The sequence below is a fragment of the Lagopus muta genome, chromosome 9, assembly GCF_023343835.1.
Source record: "Lagopus muta isolate bLagMut1 chromosome 9, bLagMut1 primary, whole genome shotgun sequence".
NCBI classification, from domain to species: domain Eukaryota; kingdom Metazoa; phylum Chordata; class Aves; order Galliformes; family Phasianidae; genus Lagopus; species Lagopus muta.
Genome location: NC_064441.1, coordinates 5,256,601 through 5,275,878, shown reverse-complemented (window position 1 = coordinate 5,275,878; position 19,278 = coordinate 5,256,601). Strand labels below are relative to the sequence as shown.

At 36.6% G+C, this 19,278-nt stretch overlaps 1 protein-coding gene across 8 annotated transcripts in view; it reads right to left on the bottom strand.

Annotated features, from left to right (window-relative positions):
* Positions 1–2,302: 2,302 nt before the first annotated feature.
* NLGN1 (neuroligin 1) overlaps positions 2,303–19,278 on the bottom strand; it is a 395,611-nt gene continuing 378,635 nt past the window's right edge. For 5 of the 8 annotated variants that reach the window (XM_048954988.1, XM_048954987.1, XM_048954989.1 and 2 more), the window contains 3 exons: positions 13,242–13,454; positions 7,914–8,703; positions 2,304–7,074 (listed from right to left, as the gene is read on the bottom strand). In XM_048954988.1, the coding sequence (XP_048810945.1) occupies positions 6,252–7,074; positions 7,914–8,703; positions 13,242–13,454 (1,826 nt within the window). In that variant the 3' untranslated portion in view covers positions 2,304–6,251. Of the gene's footprint in view, positions 7,075–7,913; positions 8,704–13,241; positions 13,455–19,278 lie in introns of all 8 variants that reach the window. The other 3 variants (XM_048954990.1, XM_048954992.1, XM_048954993.1) reach the window with 2 other exon arrangements.

Below are 19,278 nucleotides of genomic sequence, written 5' to 3'. Positions count from 1 at the left end.
TTCTGAAAATATATTTGGAGACAAATGAACCGCGTATTACTTTTAGAACCTTTCATATAATTTTAATTACTGTATGTTTCTATCTCAGATGTTTCTACAAATTAATGGATGAAATAGGCATGTTATACATTCACTCTCCCAAACTGCTTCCTTCCAGAAGATTAGTTCTGCCCCACCTCTCTTTTTCTTCCAGGGAAATTTTATATCAAGTATTTTGTACCAGGCACGGCCAATGGCTGATCTGCAGCCTCAAGATTTCTGTCTTTCATACCAGAGCCATGTGGCCACAAGCAACATTTTAAGACTCACTGAAAGATAGTGTTAGACCTTAGAACGTCAGCTAAGGTTTGGCCTTGCAATGCTATGGTGACTTATCATTTTGGAAACAACTGCTCAGTATTTGGTGGCTAAATGTGAATGCCCAATCATTCGCACTCCTTTTTGCAGAGGTACAGAGAGATGAATAACTCGAATCACAGAGCTCAGCTTTCACAAACCTTTTGTTAATTTAGCCATAGCATTATTATTAACTCCAGTTGCCAGTATTGTCAACTACCACTTTAGAAAAAGTTACTTTTACAGCTCTATGGCTGAAAATCTCAATACTAAGTGTCAAACCATACAGACTTAAGAACTCCACATTTATTATTTAAATCACACCATTCTAAAGTGAATCTCATAAATGTTGAATGCCTGGAGTTGCTAACACTGAGATGGGAAAATTCAGGTGACAGAGAAAATCCAACTGTTCCTGGCCTGAATTTACAGCACACTTGTGGCTCAGTTGTGTGCCTGTTTCCCTGCTGATCAGGCAGAGAAAAGCACAGAGATTAGAGTTACAACTGCTGTAACGTGTCATTGATTTTTTGACATACAGATCAACATATAGATCTGAGGATCAGATACAGGGCTGAATGTTCATTATTTAAAAGTTCTCAGCATAAAATTTGTTACTACATGTTAATGTTACAAACTGTGCTACAGACCTTTTCTTTGCACCAATGTAATCAGCAGGAGTTTTTAAGCGTAGAAGGCTCTTTTTTTTTTCCTGAATATTGGACTTCTACTCAACCAACTATCAACCCACTTTAAAGCACATTTTTAGTGCCAGATGGTGATTATAAATCAGGCAGCTACGCTTGTATTAATTTCTACGAGTGCATGTTCATGTGTGTGAGAAGATGTGCAAAAGAGGAAGGTGAGATGAGCCATGATGAACATTAAGGGTCCAGGAGCTGGTCTATAACTGGTGTAAACTGGCAGGGTTTCACTGATTTCATTGGTACTATGATAAATACTAATTCAGCTGGCAATAAAATAAATGTAATCAGCTAAGCATCTGGTCAGTAATATTTCAGAATGCAGAACGAGGCAGTAGTGTTACCTCCATATCTACCTTTGAACTGAATCTGCGTGACGAAAAAGTGTAACGTTTCCTGTCTGGTTCTGTCTCTAGAAAGCTCCTCTATTGGCTGGGGTGCTGCCTGCGGGTAAGCACATGGAAAGAGAGATTCATATATGTATACAAGCAAATATACTGTAACAAACAAATACACTGCTTTAACTGCTCTGATGTTACTCTTATCTTCAAATGAAAAAAATAAAGCACAGCACTTAAGATTTGCACAAATTTCTTGCTCTTCTATTTGCCATTCATCCCAATAGAGAGGGAAATTAAGCTCAGAGTTGGCTTTAATCCACAATTTACTTGCCATACAATATTTAATTTCCTTTTAGAAAATAAAGCTTATTAAAGCAATGATAGTTTCATATATATATGAATTACTGAGAATCATAATATTAACAAAAAGAAATGAAGTCAGGCTGCGCATAAAATCTACTCTTTTTAGGTGATTCTTAACGTTTTTTTACCTAAACATTTTCCACCAGACAGTTTTAAGTTCATTACCTTTTTCTAACAATTTCCTATTTCACAAAGTTAAGTTTTTACTGAATCTATAACTAAGAAATCAATTCTACGATGGCATTAAGAGATCCTAAAAGAAAAGGCGCTTTGTGCAGAACTGAAGGTGAACTCACTGCTGTGCAGTCCTCTTGAAGGCCTCATCAAATGCTGCTCATTTTTGGTCTGCGTACACACGTGTGAATGTACCAGACTTAAACTGAATTGGAACGCTGAAGTAAAAGCCATGTTTCAAATTGTTCAGATTTATTGGAAGACCTCAAAAGGACGTCTTAATCTTATAGTGTTATTATTTCACATGGAAGAAGAGATTTCTGATATTACTTAGAGAATGTCCCTCAGCTTATAGACCGAGAAAAAGAGCAGAACTCCCTCAACAGATATTCTAACAAGGGCTTTGAATGAAAAATAGCAAAACCTCTGCAGGGAATTTCCCTTTCATTTCATTTATTTGGCTGCACACTTTCACAACAATAATTAAATTATCTAACATTTGCTTTTACTAAAGAGTGATCATTGGCAACAATCCACTAGTAGGAAAAAAAGGGGGATCAAAGGCCAATATTTTAAACCAACAAAACAACTTCCAAACATCAAAGGAATGCCATGATGTTTGGCAGCTTCTTAGGAATTCAGTAATCAGCTCTTAGTGAAGATGGCAATAGAAATCCCAGTATTTCTGTGCAGTGGTGTTTCTAAGGCTGCAACATGTTTACAAGTTAGACCTCTATTTTTCCAGTTTTCGGCACATTTCAATAACCAAAACATCTGGTAATTGCAGTTCTGTAACATAGGAGGCCATACTTAGTGCAGATAACAGAAAGAAGTACCTCTTCCTAGGGAACGTTACATTCAGGTAGTTCACCAAATATGGCTCTTCTGTGGGTGCAGAATACCACATAGAACCAACTAAGATACCATTGAGCAAAGTGCATTTTTATCTGCTTTATTTCTCCTAGAAATGTAGCACAGCACATTATATCGCCTGTAATTTTAATAGGTAAATGAGACAATGATTCCATTGTTATTTTTTTCTCAAAGTGGTAGAATACATTTCCTTCCAAAGGTCTGCAAACATATTTACAAAAAGTGTGAAAGCAGTAAATGCAGGCTTTTTATATTTTTACTGAATTTCCAAAGATTGACTAATATCTTCATTTTATTGGAAACGTGGTCCAAGGATGATACAAGAAATTAAATATCACACTTGATTTTGTTTTCTTGGAGGTTATGGTGGAAACAAATCAAACAGATGAATATTTTAAAAAGAACAAACTTATATTCCATGAAGCGTAACGACGATATTCCCAAACCGTTCCCTCTATTTTTATTATGCTTCAGCTCTAAAACATCTCTTGGTCTTTCTTAATGTCATCTTAAGATGTGGGAAACCACCTCCCTTTTGGAAGACCAGCTGCTGTGATGTGAAGTAGCCATTAAAATATCATTCACAGTATCTGCATCCTATGTGAACTTATTTTCAAGCAGGACTTACAAAATTTGTATCGTTGCCTTCATCTTTCACATTTTAAATACTGTTGGCTGACAAAAATAAAGTGTAGTGTCATGCTTGTTTTACCTAAATCATTTATTTTGTAACTAATAAAAGTAAACAATTACCAGATACTGTATATATAGATATATATATATATATATATGGCCACAAATAAACTATAGTAGAAAGTTATTTTGGTTTTGATAAAGTTAAGAAAAGCACATAAAATCATATTTCATTAATATCTTGTTTTATGGCCATCAATATTTTTTGTGTTTTTGTTGTTGTTGTTTTGTTCATCAACATAGCAAAATACAATCTTCCTATCAAACAATAATTATCAGATGGCAGACAATTTTTTTATTGGTTTACATTGGCAGGTCACAGTCTAAAAGCACAACCACATCAGGCAGAAATTGCACACAGACCACCCTGGATTTTGAAGACAATATTGTTTTTGCTTCTACCAAAAGATCTTAATTTTTAACACTGGGGACTGAGAGATGCACTCATTGAATGCATGGATTTCAATTGTGGGCTTTTTAAGCTAAATAAAATGACTGAAATCACAGCATTTTGTTTTGATTACAGCTTCAGTTTTAATGTCTGTGCTTGATGTTAGCAAACGTGCTTTGAACTTCCTAGCGGCTGTTCCATAAACGTTAACGCATCCGAATAAAACCAAGGTGATTTTTCTCTGCTGTGGACTTCTGCAAATTTATTACCATTAGGCCTGTTCACTGGCTTTCTTTTTTGGTCTTCATTTTTGTATTTAGATTTTGAACTTTTTTTCTGAAAATGACAGGAGAGATTTCTGTGTAGCACTGTAACATAAAGTCGGTACTTTTGGAAGATATGATAGTAGCTGGGACGGGCCTAAAAGTATGCAGTTCTATCAATTGCAGAAGGCATGTTCATGTCTTCAAAAACCAGACTGGTCTTAAGATATTACTCTTTATTCGAGACAGTTACCATTACTTCATTAAAAAATGACAAAACAGCAATAAACATTTTAGCTCTTTAATGAGCAAAGATCAGGTCTCTTAGCATTGGAATAATATTCGTTATCCAGATTATCTTTATTTCACTCAGTGACCAGTAATATGGCCAAGAAGTACAAAGTAATTTTCCATCAAGTAGTATACAATTTATTATTTTTTTTTTGTGTAATAAGCTTTCATTCTTGAAAAAGAGTAACTGAAAAGAAATGTTTCTGTTACTGCAGTTAGTTTGTCAGAGAAAGTTCTTCGCATTATCTTACAAACTATCAAAATTGCTAGTAATTTGAAAAAATGTAAAAAAAAATCACATAACTTTAGTCTAATAGAAATATAGTACAGGTAAGAGAGAAAGTATTTATCAGGGATGTGCTCTTAAGTCCATCTCAATTATTTCTTTTATATAAATGTACATCTGATTACATATACAAACATTTTGAAAGGACTGTGGTATATAATTACTGGAAAGCAACAGGGAATGAAAAATTTCTTTTGATTTTAGAACACTCATTTTGAATCACACAAACATACGTACTGTTCAGATGTTAAAATTTCCAGGTTTTGGCGCTCTCCCCGTCCTTACATACCCCCTTCTTCTGATCTACAGAATTCATTTAAATGGCTAATGTATAGCAAAAAGGGAATTAACTTCATATTAAAGTATCATAAGTAAACTCTGTAACATGCAACATGAGTTCAAACAATAAACTGAGAGATGTAATCAGAGTGGTGATATTGGGGCGTTTTTATACCGCAAAACATCATTGCAATTCAATCTTTGGACACACTTTACCTCACCAATTTGAACTAAATATATTGTAATTAAGTCACAGAAAATTATAAATCCTTTACCACAGGAGTTTCCATTAGAGTTACAATTACGTTAATGTTAGACACTATTTAGGTGGAAAGGGAAGACAACATTAATAAAATAGATTTTTTTCTGGGATTCAAATCAGTGAGTTTTCACCACCGCGTACCTAGAATTCCAAAAATACCTCTTAGAACTGTTGCAGTTCCTTCTTTTACTGAAATTACTATGAAAGATTTCACTGTAATTACTTTTGCCCCTTAAAAAACTTCCTTAGGTTGTGCCAATTGATGGAGAAAGCTTCTATTAAAAACTCCAATGGGATGAGAAGAATTTTAATTACGGCTTAATCAGCAGCACAGCCACCAAGCATATAAATTATCATGCACATCGTGCTAAAAATAACCAGTTTCTTTTATTCCCACAACTTTTATACTGACAGCACTTAAGTGATAATCTTGTACCTGCCAGGCTGTAAAACTTCTTTGTCTGACTGGCAGATCTCAGCATGAGCCCCTTCCTAAGGCCTTAACAGCATTGGTGCTTTGTGTACTTATTCAAATATGTAAATATGGTCTACACAATAAAACAGGTCCAAATAAAAATTGGTGAAAGTTATCTGACATTCCATTAGTGTGTCCCTTGTGCATATTTATAGGTTTTTAAAATTTTCAGTCTTTGTTCTTTCCTGTTTGTGTTGCACATGCCTAATTCCATTATGTAACTTAAATCTTCAGAAAATTAATACTTGAATGTGAATGAAAAAGTATCATTCAGGACAACTGTTTCAAGCAACTGCCAACAGTTGGGTGGCTTTTTGTTTGTTTTTGTTTCTTAAGTTCATTTGATATATGTACAATTCATTTTTTTTTTCAAAACCCCAAAAGTTCTTGATATGTATATTCACATAATATTCCTCCATATTTAAATAGTAAGAGTCTTGTAGGTTGAAAGCCAAGTAATCTTCAGTAATACCACCTACTGTAATCCATCAAAAAATAAAGTTTGTTTCATCTTGTCTGGCTATACCCTGGTTGTTGAGTGTGAATGGGGGTGGGGATGAGGATGGGGCAGAGTATTGTTCTGTCCTCCGGTAAATGTATTGAATGTGTGTAAGGGCTGAATCCCTGGTATAGTGTTGGGAATCATTGTGATGGTGTTGGGCGTCATTAAGGGAATATCATCAGGAGACCTTCTCATAGCTAGCGTGTAGTCCGGGGGACAGGCGGTCCTGAGAACCACCTCATGTGGATGGATGGACTCACATTCATGATCCAAGTCAGTGTGCTTCATTTGGAGGGACATTATCTCCTCTTCTTGTGCATGGGTGAGATCATTGGTAGTAGTACGTTGTGGGCTACATCTCCTATGAACATCATGTCTCCGCTTGTCCTTTTTGTAGTACAGTGCTGCAAAGGCCAAAATGTTCAGGAAGAGTAAAGATGCACCAACTGCAATAGTAACGCTCAATTCTGTTGAATAATCTCTTTGATCCACTGAAAATGGGCTTGGTTGCTGTTTGGGATCATCTTGTTTGGCTGTAGGAAAGGCTGAAGTAACAGAAACTGAATTTTTCCTTGTTGGTCTGAAAGTATTATCTGTTGATGGCACTTTAGTTGTGGTAGAGGTATACTGTGAAATGTCGTTAAGATTGTGCAGATGAGGTACCAGTTCCAACCAAAGGTTCACTTTATTGGCCCTATAATGTTCTTTAACTCGTGGTTTTAATCCAATGTGAAGATACAGTTGGTCTTTCTGAGAATATCTGGTCCATGCTACTTCTTCAAAACGATTTGGTTTTGTATGGATGAATTTTGTATCTTGTGGCACGGGCTGATTTGGGTCACTAAAAAAGAAAATCTCAAATTTTATACAGTATTTCAAAAGGAAACATAAAATTAGTATTTTATACTTAACATTCAACTCTGCCTTTGGACAGAGCAGCATATTATTTCTTAAAAGGAGAGGTTTCACTAATCTCGGTTAGATACAGTATTATGCAAATGAACCACATATAATCTTTTGTTACATAGAATTCATCACTTCTCTATTTCTACAGAATGATAGTATCACTCACACAAATCTTTTACTGCTGAGGAAAAACTGCCAGCAGTGTTGTGATGTGGGCAAATGCCTACAAGAAACCAGTGTGAGAGGCTATTAAGCTTTTTCTATTTTCATTTTAGTAACCTGAAGCACAGCATTTCAGTTCACACACAGTATCTGTGGTCTTCTAAAGGTGAAAAGACCACAGCAGGGCGTAACTCAATGTAACACATACTGACTTAGACTCCAATGGCCAAAGGTGGAGTAGCATTTTGAGATACAACTAAAAGCAGGATTTGTGAAAATGTCAAAATCTCTCAAGTTGTTAGATGCATTAATGTAAAACATTTTTAACTACCTGCATATGTTAAACACTCAATTTATTACTTTTCTAGGGAGCCCTTAAATGATTTTTGCGTATGTGGTGTTTAAAATATCTTCATCAGATTACTCACAAAAATATTTTTCCCTCCTTTTGCCAGAACATGTAAGTGAACTCAATGACATTACACAGCTATGCAACCCAATTCATAATTTCTTACTCATCTGTGAATATTTCCAAGGGAGATATTCAAGGGAAAGCACTGCTTACTTATACGCAGTGTTTGTATATAAAATTATTCATTATCTGGTACTCACCCAGTTTTTGCGAAGTTTGTCCAGTATGTCATCACTACTGCACTTAGCATGACATCATTTTTGGAGAAATTACAAGGAAATAATTCAGTAGGACCAATCATGGGGATTCCCAGTACGTAAGGAACCTCATCTCCATGGGCTGCATCTGCCCACGCAGGTACCTGATCTGTCTGGCAATGATGGTAAAAGGCATAGAAGTATGTAGGCGATCCAAAATTCGAGTGAAGATCTGCTGTGGCCACTGCTGGTGCAACCCATTGGTGATCAGTAAACAAAGCCAGCAGTGTTTTCCTTCTGGTCTCAGGATTGTGTCGATCTGCCCAGTCGGTGTACATAAATTTAATAGTTTCCCTCAATATATCTTTGCCTTCAGGGTATCCGTACAAGTTATCGACAAAATTAGAAACTGCAAAGTCAAAATCGCTAGCTGAGATGCCATCTTCACTATCCACAATGTTTTCAACAAATTTTAACCCTTCGCCTTGATTAACTCCCAGCATGATGTCGTAATTGAGGAATTCTCCTTGTTCCATCAATATCTGAGGATCATCGGGTATCACATCGCCATCAATTACTGGTCCAAAGGCTATATGGTATCTAGCTGGTTGAATGTCCTGGTCAACGAGTTCTCTATAAGGCTTCTTCTGTAGACATTCTACCAGTTCTACAGTGTCCGACATGTTGCAACCAACTTTTGTAGCCAGCATCCTGGCATATTTTGCAGGCTGAAAACTAACCGCCCAGCTGGACAGTGCTGTTCCACTTTGAGCTATTGCTCTTTGAAAAAGTCCTGTGGGGAGAAATAGTTTAAAACTACTGAAGTGACCTTGGAACAGCTATATACTTGAAAGATTCAAAGAAGTTCTTTGAAACAATAGTAAAGTGTAACAGAAAAAAATACTTAAAAACAATCCTAGTAATAGATAAATACACAGGATGATGAGATCTGACTGCCGTTGAGTCTACAGGTAATGTCTCCAAAATCAACTCAATATGTGCAGAAACTGAAGCAAATGATTCTACCTTTGTGTAGTCCAGCTGAAGATCAGAATTTCAAAAGGAACTCAGAAAGAAAAAGAAGTAGCATTACCTTGTGTCCAGTGATGCTATTAGCATGAAAGAAACTCCTGCCTTTAAAGCACATTATAGGCTAGGGAAAAAGCCAGGAAGTCTCTTCAAGCTATCATCAGCATGCATGTATATGATCACGTATTAAATAAAACTAATATACTGCTATTTTATTTTCTCCTTGGGATTAAACCTGGTTTGAGAGGTACAGTGTATTGAAGTGTATATTATAGCAAAAGTTAATGTTTTGGAGCAATGGATGAGAAGGTACTAGGCAGCTATTAAATTTACATGTGTCTGAGAGTCAAGATCCTTTCTTGTAAAGTGTTTTTTTAATGAATGCTCATAGTGATCACACGTGAAACATGAAAAATGTATATTTTACACTATTTAGCTTTGTAATTCAGAGATATGAGCATATGTTCAGGTATTCATTTAGGGAAGAGAGCATGAAACAGCTCTGTATATAAACTTGTAGCAAATCCCAAGGACTTCAGTGCAACTAATTTGAATTTCTGCAGATTTAACTAGCATTCTGGATCAGGAATTCTACTCATAGAAATAAAAAATGTTTTAAAATTGACCTTCTCCTCTCCTCTCCATAAGCATTTTTGAGTGTGTTATGAAGTCTCACCCCTCTTGTAGTCAATAAATCAATTAATTTTTTTGCTAATGACTTTAACATGGTGAAGACTCCAACCTTATTCCTCTATCTCATGTATTCCTTTCCTTTTGGGCTTTTTCTCACTCCCTCTGGAAAGAAAAGTTCCATTTCTGAAAGAAATTTTGAGTATAACAAGAGACAGAAAAATTGATCTCTTATAATTCTCATTTCTAATGTTAGTACAACAGAAACTTAGATTATATGTAGGTGCTTGTGGCCTTTCTGTTGTTTTTTGTGTGTGTGTTCTTCGTTTTCATGGACGTGCATCCAGTTCATCTCATTAAGTTTTTAGCGCTTACTACCGGAAGGTATTTTACACTGGATTCTACCTTTTTAAAGCTCACTACAAGTAATACAAAATGGCCCGTTGCAAATGTAAGTCGTACTGATATAAGGCATATATGTCAAATTAGGTTTCACTTACGTTTGTAGGTACCCAGAGTAATTCCACTGACTTTGGACAGGAACTGACAGGAAATGACATCTGGCCTCACTTAATTTTGCTCAGGATTTATATTCTGGCCCATGTTTGATGAAGAGCTGGGTACTTCCACAAAAGAAACTAGTACTAAGGTACTCAGCTTACTTCAGAACTCGATTTCAATAATGCAAAACACGTCATATACCTTGATAGGTAACATATTTCTATTGATTAAAAAAAATAAATACTTCTGTATTCTCTTAATTAAGTCAGAGATGCGTCTTTACAAACTGTATTTCAGTACCAGATTCTGCACATTCAGAAGTTAATAAGAATCAATTGCTATCAGGAAATATTTTACAAGCTTATGAGGAATTTTCAAATCATTTTAGACTGTATTAAAGTGAAATCCAAGTCTTAAAATCAGATAGGTGTAGGGATTGAAATATGTAAACTCAAGCTTTTCCTTAAATTTACGAGAAGTCATATCCAAGATGTTATTTCCTTGCAAGAAAAGAGTAAAAAATAAGAAAGAGCTGGAGCTATAAAGCAAGTAAAAATATATCTGCATGTTTACAAGGTCAGATATTGAGCTAGTATAAATCAGTGCAAAGTCAGAGGAATTACCACAGAGGATCCAGGCATTATATTAAATGTAACAAAAAGACAAAACTGAATTTTCACAAACATGTATTTCATGATACTTCATAATCTTTCTTTTTGCATATTGCATAAATCTCTTTTTACTGCTTTATTAAATATCTCTGAAGAAGGACAGAAAGAGTAGGCTACGTATTAAAAAATGCTGCCTTAAACACGAGGGCTCACTAAGTGAATATAAACATTGAGCACTGGATTAAGTAAAAGTGGTCAAGTCCTCTGGCCGTAAAGTTCTCCTGGGAACTGAAACTAAACATCCTCCCTTCTGGTGAAAAATTCTTAAGGAAAAACTCCTCGTCTCAAACTACTTGGTAAAAAATGAATAATGCTGTGAAAAATGATTTTCATTCTGTCAGATCAGTATCTCACAGGAAGGAGAAATATATTTTTATCTGATAATGTGTATGATTATTATAGCTTACGGGCTCCAAACTGATGGCAAGAAGATTTAAATGCTCAGCAGACCATATCGCTTTGTGACTTCTGTTCAAAAGCTCACCAAATAAACAATAATAATTTGCAATTTGCATTTATTCATCTACATTTTCAGAGCGCTTTCTAAAGATGAGTGCTGTTCTGCCCACTTGCAGATGGGCAGCACAGAACAGCACCATCCTAAAAGGGGCTGAATGCGTCCTCTCCGCTACCAAGTGATCCTTCCAAAGGAAAATGGAGCAAAGAGAGCAACTGAATTTGCATCTTATGAAAGAGACTGGTTAACAATTTGCAATAAAATTTGTTTGGATAATATTAGAATATTGCAAAATATTTAAAAATTTTAAACAGCTTTTCTTATTTGAACCAAATTATTTTAGTAATTCTCTAGTGGGAAGTCTGAAAATCTCCAAATGAAATATTATGAGTACACGTGGGTGGCACGTACTGTTTAATCCAAAATTCAATAAAGCTTTTTTGTTTTTTGTTTTTCGTTTTTTTTTTTTGCTTTTGTTATAAAAGAAACCCTGACATTTACAACTCCATTTTACATACACATCCTTAAACCCTCCCTCCAGATCCTTTGAACTCTTATGTTGGAAAATAATGGCACCAGAATCCCCCCAGAAATTCTGCTCCTGGCAGAATTCTGGATGTGTGTTGAATACAACAGAGTAAAATTTCCTGATAGGAGGCAAGACGTGACTGCCCAGACATTTTAAATAGTGGCATATCACACGAATGCTACATTGCATCAATTAGATTAGTATTATGGTCTGGTTTGTGTAGTCCTGTGTGGATCCAGGAGTTGGACTCCACCATCCTTTTGGGTCCCTTCCAACTTGGGATATTCTATGATTCTATGATTAAAATCAAGTAAGAGGAAAGAAGAGAAACATTCAACTTTAAGCCAAATCCTCCACACCAAAAGTTATTTCTTGTGAGTTCTGGTGGAAAAAAAAAAAAAAAGAGATGAAGCAGGGTTTCAGATTACAGGGTAATGCTTCTTGTAAAAAGAATCCATTTCTTTCTCTCTTTTAAAATAGTTTAAAGGCCTGATCTAAAGAATCTGTCACTTTCATTGACCTCAGTGGGTTCTGTATCACAGTGCTGGGTAAATACAGCTATTTTAATCTGAGTGGATTATTGTTTTATGACTGGCCATTTAGTCTTCCATGAAGATACGACAATATAAACCAGTGTGGGATTGTGTGCCCAGTGACAGTGTGATTTCCTTTGTAAAAATAAACAATACTGATTTATTTGTGAAAACAGCGAGACAGAAGTAATGTGATCAATAAGCAATAGCCATGCAAATGAGAAAAAACACATGGAACTTCGATACTAAGCTTATGGAATAAAAAACTGGGCCCCTCAAACAGCATGTTTTTAATTTCCTGCTGTCTGCCTCAAGTAAAGAGAAAAGGTGTTAGTTATGGAATAGGAAAGGATATAGAAGAAAATCCATTTGCAACTTGGATGCTTTGACAATTTTGGATCATGCATGCAAGACATTCAACCATTTTTTTTTTTAATTAGAAGACAGCAAGTAGAAGCTTATGCAGTTTCAGACCAAAGATTTCTGAACTAGGTACTCTTCTCCTTCACACAAAATAATAGTTTTAAGTATTTTAGTTGTTAGCCTGAAAAGAGAAACTGTGTCTTTTTAGTTTTCCTTAAATTCTGCTCCTCATGAGAAACTAAACTTGCCTTTCATGATAGTCTAAATATAGATGACCTCATCTACTGTGAGCATGACTGACTGGCTTTCCAAAAAGGACACCCTTAGGTAGGAAAGAAGAGAGACAAAACTGATACACTGAGCATATGCTGTTCAGAAGTCTGCTATAAAGCATTTCAACAAAGCTCCATAGGAAAAAGAAGAAAGTGACCCAAAATTTAAACATGCACAGAAGAGCTGAGGGAGAAGGCGTTTAAGTACAGCCTTTAGAAAGTTTGCTTAATACTGAGCTGAACTCAACTGTTCTTAGAACAAAGGGAATATACAGAGCATCACATAGTACTAATGGTGGTGGCATGCAGACACCAAAATTGTCAAAATTTGCAACCTGCATAATACCTTTGGTTGAATTGCTCCAACGGTTACCTTCAGAATAATGGGATAAAGTCAACAGATTGACGCATGAACCGCCTGCACCAGATCCAAAAACAGTTATTCTTAACGGGTCACCACCAAAGAACCCAATATTTTCACTAGTCCATCGCAAAGCTTGAATTAGATCAAGGAGGCCATAGTTTCCTTTTGCTGCTTGGTCCCCAGTGCTCAAAAATCCTGTGAATGGAAATGAAAAAAAGAAAGGGTTAGAGAAGTACTCTTCTGACTAATCTTTTTGCAGTCTTCTAGGTAATACTTTAAAGGTATACGAAATTAAGCATTGTGCAATTGCATCTTTTTCCATATTCACTAGACAGCAATTTGCAATTTTGCACTCCTCCTGGAATAATTCCTTTCGTGTTCACTCTTTTAGCCATGATATATTAATGTAGGGAAAATGAAGAAACATCACAGGCTGAGTATTCATCAAAGTACTAACAGGTCACAATTTACTGCTCCCAAGGACTCTGTGCTGATTACACTAAGTTAAAGAGTAAAGGTTTAGAAAACAGATGTGATGAAAGCATTTTTAACTGGTTGGTCAACTGTGCATTGCACTTCTGCAGATGCATCTGACAGCTTTGTTCCTGCTTGAAAGACAACAACTCCACTTCTTTGTATATCATGTTCAGTTAAATCACAACAATACGATCTTTATTTTCTTTTTCTTTTTATTTCTTCCATATTCTTTTCTCCCCCTAAAAATACAGCTGGTGTCACAGGACAGACTGCGTTGAAAAATGAACTCAAGTCCCCAAGTTCCAGCACATAGTCATTAACCTCAATTAATTGAATCTACATTAAAAGGATAAAGACAATTTAAGCCGTTTCTGTGTTCCCTTAACATCAAGAAGATAAGAGCTCAGGGGCGATCAGGAGAGCACAGGAATTGCTTCCTTTTATTCCTACTGGAAGAAAAACAATGCAGCACATCAGATGCAGGAACGACTGTTTTACACTTTACTCCCAGCAGTGCCCTGGCATTTACTATTGCCAATACTTCTGTCATTAGAGACTACCGAATAAATGGTGGACAATAAAGACTTTGGAGAGAATCACGGTTGATAGAATATATTGTTTTGCTCTTGGATACTGTTAGTTGATATTTCCAATTTTCTTAAGCTTAAAAGACAAAATATTTAAATAATACCAGCATCCAGATGTAGTCCAGTGCCTCCATTTGCATATGAAACTGATTTAACTATCACTGAATCAACAATGTACTGTTTTTCGGTACATGCTTTGTAGAGAAATGCAAGCATTAGAGCAATTATTTCCACATTAGTTATGTATTAGTGAGTCTTCTACTGTAGTTAAAGTTATACTGATTTAACTCTCTTTAGAATAGACAGCCTACTCAAAAGTTCACAGTTTTTTCTTAAACAAAACCACAGCATGGTTCTCAGAGGACTGTCATTGCTTCATTTTGACAAGAACAACATCTTTTGAGACATTTCTACAAAGAAATGGAGAACTGGAAACACATACATAATATAGGAATACAGCTAGGTGCACACGCATACCTATCACAGAACTACAGAATGGCCAGGGTTGGAAGGGACCTCAAGGATCATGAATGTCCATCCCCTCTCCACATGCAGGGCCATCAACCTCCACATTTAATACGAGACCAGACTGCCCAGGACCCCATCCAACGTGGCCTGGAAGACCTCCAGGGATGGACGGGGCATCCACAGCCTCTCTGGGCAGCTGTTCCAGCACCTCACCACTCTCATAGTAAAGAATTTCCCCCTGACATCCAACCTAAATCTCTCCTCCCTCAACTTAAAAACATTTCCCTTTGTCCTGCAGTTATCAACCCCTTCGAAGATGATTCCCCTCCTGTTTGTAGGCTCCCTTTAGGTACTGAAAGGCTGCAATGAGGTCACCCCACAGCCTTCTTTTCCCCAGGCTGAACAAGCCCAGCTCCCTCAGTCTGTCTTCAAAGGGGAGGTGCTCCAGTCCCCTGATCATCATCATGGCCCTCCTCTGGACCCTCTCCAACAGCTCTCTGTCTTTTCTGTACTGGGGGCTCCACATTTGGACACAGTATTTCAGATGGGGCATCAACAAGAGCAGAATAGAGGGGGACAATCAATATCCACATATATTAGGAACATGCAATTTGTTGCCTTGTGATTGTTCCTATTTGACTTCAAATGGCAAGCTTACATGTGGCATTATTCTTTAATTGGTATTCTTATCTAAACATTTATAGTAAGAGACCTTTGCTGTAAACTGCACTGATGGCTAATTGGCATCACTGCCTCAGTTGTGGAGCTATGGCACATTTGGGGTGAACAGTTTTGTTTGTGTAGGTCAGTCCTGATCTTTGTTACCATGGAGAGGAAACAGGAAAGTGGCATAAGGTGCCAGACCAGCAATTCTCCCACTTTCAAATCTAATGCACAGATCTAATGGGCATATTTCATTCACTGTAGCTGTTGTAAATCGCTGTTTGGATACTGGACTCTAAAATAACCATTATTTTATGACTAAAACCTACCACACTTACTTATTATTTAACCACATGAGAAAGGAAAGTAGCATCACTGTCACAGAAGAAAACATCACCACCTTATTCAGGGAAAACCCAGAAATGAACTCATAATTAATTCATTCTCGTTTTACTATTACAACCCAGTACTCAATTGAGATTCATATTATGCTATTTTACTCTCTTTTTTTTACTCTCCTACGTTTACTTCCTTACATGCAACTGAAGAGGCTGGTAAGCATGCCTGTGCAAAGGACCAGCCCCAATATGCACACAGGCACTCATTCCTGTCTCCACACAAACAGTTCTTAAAGATGCAGAGAGACAATATCATCGTACCTATGACAGCAAATCCACTGAAAGCTTCCTAACTAGTCTCACTGCTGTGTCAGCCTGCTTGGAGCTGAGGGATGGCACCAGTGACTGTAATAAAATGGTGTGAATCTATGGGAACTACTGGGTCCTGTGGCTGCAGATGCTGGGAGAGCCTTCTCCATTCCTTATATAAGCACATGACTGAGGAAAATCAGTAACATATCAATTCATCAAGAAGCACAGAAGTGATTGTGTTGACTTACAGGATTACAAAAAAAAACCAAAAAAAATTGAAATAAAAGCACCAATGGGACAGGAGTGATTACCAAAATTGTGCTCTAAACAGCTCTCTCGTTGATTTTTTTCCCCTATTCTGCCTTGAAGATTCGTGGGGCTCAGAAAGGGTCTGCTCTGAGCAGGGCTGCATGTTGGTATGAAAAAAAGCTGCAGAATTCTCAGTGACTCCTAGCATTTTGAAAATAGATGGCAGTGAAAGTCTTGAAGGAAAACAAATGAAAACACTCAAGATTGCTGAACAAGTTATTTTCTGTATTCTGCATAATATGCAGCAAAGCAGGCAGCAAGTAAATCTTTGCCTGGAAAAATGACAGCTGAAAATTACAGGTGAAGACTTAAGCTATCCCCTGACGTTAAGTGAGTTCACATCAAACCCTGAAGCTTGATGGGAAAATGGGAAATCCTTGGGAAATCATACATAAACTTGTTTTAAAGAATTCTTTGTGGAAAGGATCTGAAAAAGAAAGCTAAGGAGGAAATTCCTCTTGCTGACAAAAGTAAAAACTTGCATTCAATTCAGGAAATGTGCCAGAAGGGGGAGCTTTCAGTTTATTAAAAAAAAAAAAAAAAAAAAAAAAGAAAGAAAGAAAATAGAAAGAAGGAAGTATTAGTAATATTTACTTCATTCATCTATATTAGAGAAATTATGACTTGTGTCCAGAGCAATAGCTCTGATGCAAAAGAAATATTTCATGCCTCCTCAGCAAGAACCACATTGGCTGACTTCCATATCTACACAAGATGGATGATTATTGATGTTGACTTTCATGACTTGAAACATTTCTATCTCAATTTTCAGAACCATAAGAAGCCCGTTAATATCACCACCTGTTCATGCATTTTTTCTTATATGCAATAGTATCAGCATGGTCTAAAAGCATTCAAAATGCCACAAAATTGGAGATAGGACTTATAAAGCAGATGAAGTTTTTCTTTCTTTTTTCTCCCTTTTTTTTTCTTTTTTTTTTCCCTAGCAAGGAGTGCCACGTTGCAGTTACATCCACACAGAGATACATTAAAACACAGCATCATGCTCATTCTGCAGGTCTGTGGAGCAAGTGCTTACTCCTATTCAGCACTTGGACAAAACAGAGGTTCTACCAATACCTTTTATCTCTAGAGGAGATTTCAGAATGTAGTTAATATAGACACCATAAAAACCAATATCAAATCTATTCCTCCATCTGTGTCATTTCTAGGACACGATCACTATGCTGTGCAGATATTAAGGTAACAATTTTGAGTCAAAGAGGCGAACTGCCTGTGGTGGAAATGGCTTGTGCATGCGTGTGTGTCTGAAAGCTTGTTTGTTCAACTTCTTTGGCTAATTTATTAAAATACATTATCCCTCCCTGCAAATGATGTCTTATTAACATCCTAGGATTGTCATCTCTGCGGGAACACAGATGCCATCATCTTTGACTCTTGTTAAAAAAAAAAAAAGTAAAAAAAAAAAAAAAAAAGGTGAAGTAAATGATTCAATATTTTAGTGATTTCAGGAAGACATTTCAAAAACAGAAAAAAAAACCCTTATTTTTGTATTACTCTCTAAAAAGGTCAGATTGGGCTAATTTTGTTCCATAATTAAGTTCTTCTACTGGAAACATTCCAATCATCAGCTGAACAATTGCTATTTTATGTTCTGAACAGACAGGTTATCTCTTCTTTTATCTCCTCTAAAGGAGCAGACGCTAATGGAATTATGGAAGTGAGGACATGGTCTTTTGTGAGTTGAGAAAGAGATTTATTAAACTCATTTGGACCATGGCACAGCCACATGGCTGTCCGACAAATGGACAGTGTGCCAGAGCCAGGCCCTCTATTTTGTGTTTAAATAAATTGTAATGCTGCATAGTTTTATCTGCCCATTTAATGATTTATGCTTCCATTCAGATAAATAATTTTCTAATGCAATTCCAGTATTTTTGAAGAGTAAATAAAATAATAGAGATGGGAAGGTTTAAAGATGTTGTTAAAAACCTTAGCAGATTCAATTATATTAGGCTCTGACCTAATTTAAACATGCAAATTAATGCAGAGGAGAAGGCTAAGAGATTTTTTTCCTAGGGTAAGGGAACTACTACAGCCTGATGATGCAGCAGGAGTTGGATTGGGCTGGCAGATACTGAAGTGCCATTTCCCATTGCTGAGAACCAAAGCACTTTCTGATGAGTTCTGTCCATGGGAGTGTTCCACGGCCCAGCAACCTCTGTGCCGGCACGAAAAAAGGGCGCAGAATGCCTTGCTTTGCCCGTGAGAAAGCAGCAAATGCTACTCTAAAAATAAAACACGTGATAGGAAGTGCTCTAACATGCTGCAAGGTGGGCTGCTTTTTCTTCCTTCCTTTCTTTTTTTTGTTAATTTTAATTTTGCCCAAAGAGCCACATTATTGAAAGCAGCAACATTTATGACTTAAATTGCCCACCTGCTTAGGCAACGTGTTTCAGCAGGTTCCAGTTACAAATCCCTGTGCCTACCCTATGGTAAATGTCATCTTTTATTTTGCTAAAAGAATATGTTGCATTGTGAAAGTAAGAATGGCTCAGTGTATAGTGGAAGAATAGTAGGCATTTTGAGGGATGGCCTTATATTTCCTTTGGATTGCAGGTTCCTTGCCTAGGACTTTGGTTTGACAAGCTCTATTAATATTCAATGGTAATTGCAATCTACAGAAAATTTCAGCTGCCCTTTAGACTGTACCTACTCAGTTAGAAATGTGAGCAAGATAAGCAAATTTCAAGTAATATGGTTAAAGTTAAAGAGCACATTTGTTTTCATCTTAGACATCTCACTTGAATTTGCACCAGCTAACTAATCTGAATGAATTACGTGGGCAGCAACACTGCGAACATTAATGTATATGTGATATTCATGGAGCAGAGGATAGTGCTC